The 5,215-nt window shown below is 48.9% G+C and overlaps 1 protein-coding gene across 1 annotated transcript in view; it reads left to right on the top strand.

Moving 5' to 3' along the window:
- MYO19 (myosin XIX) overlaps positions 1-5,215 on the top strand; it is a gene marked incomplete at its 3' end in the record, with an annotated part of 34,361 nt that overhangs the window by 7,535 nt on the left and 21,611 nt on the right. Inside the window, exons 7-8 of the mRNA XM_010861713.1 lie at positions 237-458; positions 1,920-2,033. Of these exons, the coding sequence (XP_010860015.1) occupies positions 237-458; positions 1,920-2,033 (336 nt within the window). The remainder of the gene's footprint in view (positions 1-236; positions 459-1,919; positions 2,034-5,215) is intronic.

Genomic DNA, 5,215 nt, shown 5'->3' on the forward strand with positions numbered 1-5,215 from the left:
CAGAGGGGTGCGCCTTCTCCCAGAGGGTATTCGGCTCCGCTGCCTTGGGTCAGACAGGACGTGGACAGCCAGGTGGGCTGCTCCAGACCCCCGCCTGGCGGCTGCCCTCAGACTCCCCAACACAAGCTTTGCTCCAGATGTGGGGTTCATCTTAATTAGATCTTTCTCATACCTGCTCATCAGGGAGAGGCTGGGCTCTCATGGCTCTTGGCTAATTGCAGAGGGAACTCTGGTAGGTGGGGTGTTGGTCTGTACGTGCGGCTGTGTCTCCATCTGAGCCAGAGTTTGCTAACGGCATCCCTGCCTCAGTCCTGAGGTGTCTGCAGGCCCGGTACATGGCCGACACGTTCTACACCAACGCCGGCTGCACCCTGGTGGCTATGAACCCCTTCAAGCCCGTCCCTCAGCTCTACTCGCCCGAGCTGATGCGAGAGTACCACGCTGCTTCTCAGCCCCAGGTGAGACCCCCGCTTCCCAGGGAATCAGGGCTCCCCCTCCTCCCTGCGGGCACCTGGCAGCTTCGCTGTCCTTATCCGTGTCGTTGTCAGCTGGGCTGTCATTCAGAGACTGCTGGGGCTGTGATCTTCCCACCAGAAGCTCACAGAAGTTTGAACACGTGCCAGGAGGTGCAAAATGAGAGAGAAAGCAGTATTTGCTTAACTGATTTTGGATCCTAAAATAGGGACATGGACAGATTTTTTTTTTTTCTTGTTTGTGAATTTATTAGTTGGAAAGAATTTCCCAAGGCATATTTGTGTATTTAAAAACCACTTTTTGGGGAAAAGAATAAAATTACGTGCAGTTAGGATTGCCTTGGAAAATTCAGCACATGTTCGTCTCCACTGATTGGGAGGAGGGGTCTCTTTTTACGCAAGTGGGGATGAAGCTGGTACAGGCAGGGAACACCCCAGAGGATGTTAGCGTGCAGGGAGAAGCCAGAACAAACTTGGCGGCAGGAGCAGGGTGTTGTGGAGAGAAGCACAGATGAGGGTGGGAAGGTGAGCTATTCCAGGGCTGTCATCAGAGGGTCTGCACCGCAGCTGAGAGTCCACAGAGCTGCTTCATCGGGGTGGGAGTGGGGCTGTGAACAGAGCCCGCCGTGGGGATGAAGTTGGGGGAGTTGGGTTAAGGAAGGTGAGACCAGCGGCTGAATGGCTGAAGGCTTTGTAACTCTCCAGATGAGAAGTGGGTGGGGTGAGGGCCTAGAGAGAGATGGTTCTGACAGCCTCCAGAATGATGCCCTCTCCCTTCAGGAAGCTGTAGGCAAGCGGTCATTGCTGGCAGAGCCGCACTGGGTCTGCATGGACTAACCTGGCTCATCCAGGGTTCGTGTCTGGGTGGGCAGCCAGGGAGGTCTGGCCTGAGAGGCAGTCTTACCGACTGCCTCCTCAAAGGCAAAGCCGCGTGATGGTCCCCTCTGTTCCCTCAGTGCCCAGCTTGATGCCCAGCACACTGAGAGCAATTAATCCTTGTTGATGGAAAGGAGAACAGTAACATTGGAATCCAAATCACACAGATGCCTTTATTTGCTGAGTGGCCTTGAGAAGGTTATTTAACCCATATGAACCTCCAGTTTGTCATCTATAAAATAGGGTTACTTCTTAGGCAATAACTGGTAAGAAAGTTCTTGCAAATTGTAATAACATAAAATAAAAAAAGTAGCAGAATAAAACTATTGACATAAGATGGGAGGATAACGTGTTAATGTCATAAACTGGTCAAGGCCAGCACTGCTTCCAAACTGAGAGAAGATGAATGGGTCACGCCTGCAGCTGGCCTCACGTTGTTATGCCAAGAAGTTTTTCTAGAGGAAGCCTCCACCGCTGCTGTGGACAGGCTCCCCGTCGCAGCCATCGCTGGATCAACCCCTCCTCGAAGACGGGTTTGCTGCCATGACCTTTCACCCCTTGATGTTTCAGACACTGAAGCCCCACATCTTCACTGTGGGCGAACAGACCTACAGGAATGTCAAGAGCCTGATCGAGCCGGTCAACCAGTCTGTTGTTGTCAGTGGAGAGAGTGGCGCTGGAAAGGTAGGCGGGCCTCCTTCCCACCCTGGCAGCTTCATGACTGGCTGGACGGGCAGACAGGCTGGGCTGGGGCTCCAGGGAGTGTCACTCCTGGAGTCAGCGTGCAGTGCTGGGTGGGACCTGGGCAGGAAGTCAGGAGCCAGGGGTTCTAGGCCGGCTCTTCCACCAGCTCTGCCCTGACCCGAGGGGAGAGTCTTTCCTCTCTGAGCCTTCATGTCCTCATCAGAGGACTCTCCCAGCTCTGACAGCCATTGGAAACAAAAGTCAGCAGTTGGGGGTTCCAGCATAGCGTTGAAGAGCATATCAGAACAGTATTCAGCTCTTGCAGACCTCAGTTCTTCCACGTGTAAAATGGCAAGGAGGGAAGGACTGGCACATAGCTCACAGGGGCCTTCTGTGCACGTAAGGCGCTTGGTGGCGTGCTTGGCACACGGCAGCACTCCTCCAGAGTCGTTGGGGTTCCAGTAAGGAAGCACCCCGCCTGCATCTCTGGGTCACCGTTGATGGCAAGGGTGGTGCATGGGGCCGGATGCGGGGAAGGACAGAGTCTCCTGTGTGGTCATGCGGTCCCCAGGCGGCACAGTCAGTCCAGGTGACACGGAACATTGTGCACGGATGGGTGAGGAGTTGCGCGGCTGTCAGAGGCCTGCTGGCCGGGGCCTCACCCCCTTCTTGTCAAGCCTCACCAGCCACCCAACCTTTTCCTCCACGTTACCTTCTCAAGGGATTCTTTGGACCGTAAACCCACTCTATCTACAGTCACCCATGAAAGCATTGCCAAGCACCTAGGCAGGTTCTAGGCCCTGGGCTAGCCATGAGGAGTGGCAAGTGGAGAAACAGAGATAGCCCAGTTGGTAAAGAATCCACCTGCAATGCAGGAGACCCTAGTTCGATTCCTGGGTCAGGAAGATCCACTGGAGAAGGGATAGGCTACCCACTCCAGTATTCTTGGGCTTCCCTTGTGGCTCAGCTGATAAAGAATCTGCCCACAATGGGGAAGACCTGGGTTCAATCCCTAGGTTGGGAAGATCCCCTGGAAAGGAAAAGGCTACCCACTCCAGTATTCTGGCCTGGAGAATGCCATGGACTATGTATAGTCCATGGGGTCCCAAGGAGTCAGACATGACTTAGCAACTTCCACAACAATGCTTGGCCCAGTGGGAAAGACAGACAAGGAAGCAGATGAAGACTGCACGCTCTAGGGATGAGGCTAGGACTTGGGTACACAGGTGATCTTCGAGAGCTGTGCCAAGGCTGCTGGTGGGGTGGTGATGCTCGGCTCCTGGATGAAGCCCATTGTCCTCCAGAATTGCTCTGGGGAGCTGAGGCTGGACCTGGCCCTAGACCCATGCAACCAGAGCTCAGAAACCCTTTATTGAATAACTACTGTGGTCATGGGCTGGGCCTGGTATCTTTTTAAAATTTATTTTTAATAACTAGCAATATAGCTACATAGTTCAAAAATCGAGCAATACTACAGGGCTTACAAAGAAAAACAGCGGCCCTGCCTCGTGTCTCTCAACCCTGTTCCCTGTCTCAGGGGCAGCTGCCTTTCCATCTTAGCAGTTTGTTTGGGTATGGCCATCCATGTTTCTAAACAATGTGCTTATGTAATTAGTTACTGATTTTTCCCTTTTGAACCTTCGCTGTTCACTTCCTACTTTGACGGTGTAGCCCTGTTACCCTGCCCCCAAATGCATATGTAATTATCTTATGATTTCTAAGGAGGTTAATATATATAGTGCTCTTATGATTTCTAAGGAGGTTAATATATATAGTGCTATGTACGTATTGTTCACAGCCAAGCACTATAATATCCTATGATTATATTTCCTTTCTTGTATGATTTTTACTTTCTTCTTAATAACTCCCACATATATTCACTTGTATAGTTTTTACATACCTGTTCTTTATTATCAAACTTGTCACCAGAACTGGGAAACACCTGCCCAGCTGGCAGTACATCAAGTGGTTTTTCTCCCCTGGTGATGCCCTAGCTAGCGCTCTCATGTCTCCTCCATCCGGACTGGTGGCTGCCAAGGGCTGCTGGGGAGCTGTCACCCGGGAGCTGTCTGCCCCGCTCTGGGGATCCAGAGTGCCGTCCGTCCTGTGGTAAATCCCGTTGTCGGAGGCCAGTGGCTTCCTCCTCTTGCTTTACTGCCTTGTTTTACTGGAGCATTTTCTTTAGTAGCTTCTCGACAAAGGTTACATGAAGGGCATATTTTGAGTTGTTGCACATCTGCAAATGTTTATTGTGCCTTAATTTGACATCTTGGCTGGATATTCTGATCTCAAGTTGGAAATGATTTTCTTTCTGAATTTAGAAGTTATTTCTTCATATATTCTTCGAGTGTTGATGTTAAAAGTCCCAGTCCTTAAGTGGCAGTTTGTATTTTCTTTCCAAAAGTTTTTAGGGTCATCTCGATAGGTGTTGAAATTCACAGTGACGTGTCTTTTCTCTCTTGCCGTGCTGGATACTTTGTGTAGGTCTTTTTAATCTTGAGACTCATGTCCTTTAGATTGGGAAAATGCTATATCTAATAATTTAATAATTTACACCACTTGTTTTCTCCTTCTGAAATTCCTATTAGTAGGGAGTTTGATAAATTGTCTAATATCCTATTTTTCTTACATATTCTTCTGTCTCTTAATATTTTGTCCTGTCTTCTGGGAGATATTCTCTAATTTATCCTTCAATTCTTTTTAATTTTGAATTTTTATTAAGCAGTTTACTTCTAAGAGTTCTTTCTTATTCTCTGAGTATTATTCCCACCCCCCCCCCCCCCCAGCATCTTGGTCTTATTTCTTCTCTTCTCTTTGAGGATCTTTCATGATTTTTACTTGGCTCCTGCCCTTTTCATTTGTTTCCTTCTAGTTCCTTTTCCTCTTTTGTTGTGATATTTGCAATCATGTAAAAGAAGTTTACCAAGTAGTTGATGATCTTTGAATTTCTGTTCATACTTAAGAGTAAAGCCTTAAGCAACTGATTAGAATCTACGTTTATGGACAGGATACCATAAACATAAGAGATTATGAAAGAGTTTAGAAAGCTACCTCACCAGGGGTAGCTTTCTAAACCTGTGGGACCCTGAATGCCCATAACTTTGTTCTCATGAGCTTGTTAGTATCTTTTCTCCAGAAAAGTTTCATCCAATCTCTTTCCTGAGAGATGGAAACTACAGTTA

The sequence above is a fragment of the Bison bison genome, unplaced genomic scaffold (assembly GCF_000754665.1).
Source record: "Bison bison bison isolate TAMUID 2011002044 unplaced genomic scaffold, Bison_UMD1.0 scf7180017864472, whole genome shotgun sequence".
Classification (NCBI taxonomy): Eukaryota; Metazoa; Chordata; class Mammalia; order Artiodactyla; family Bovidae; genus Bison; species Bison bison.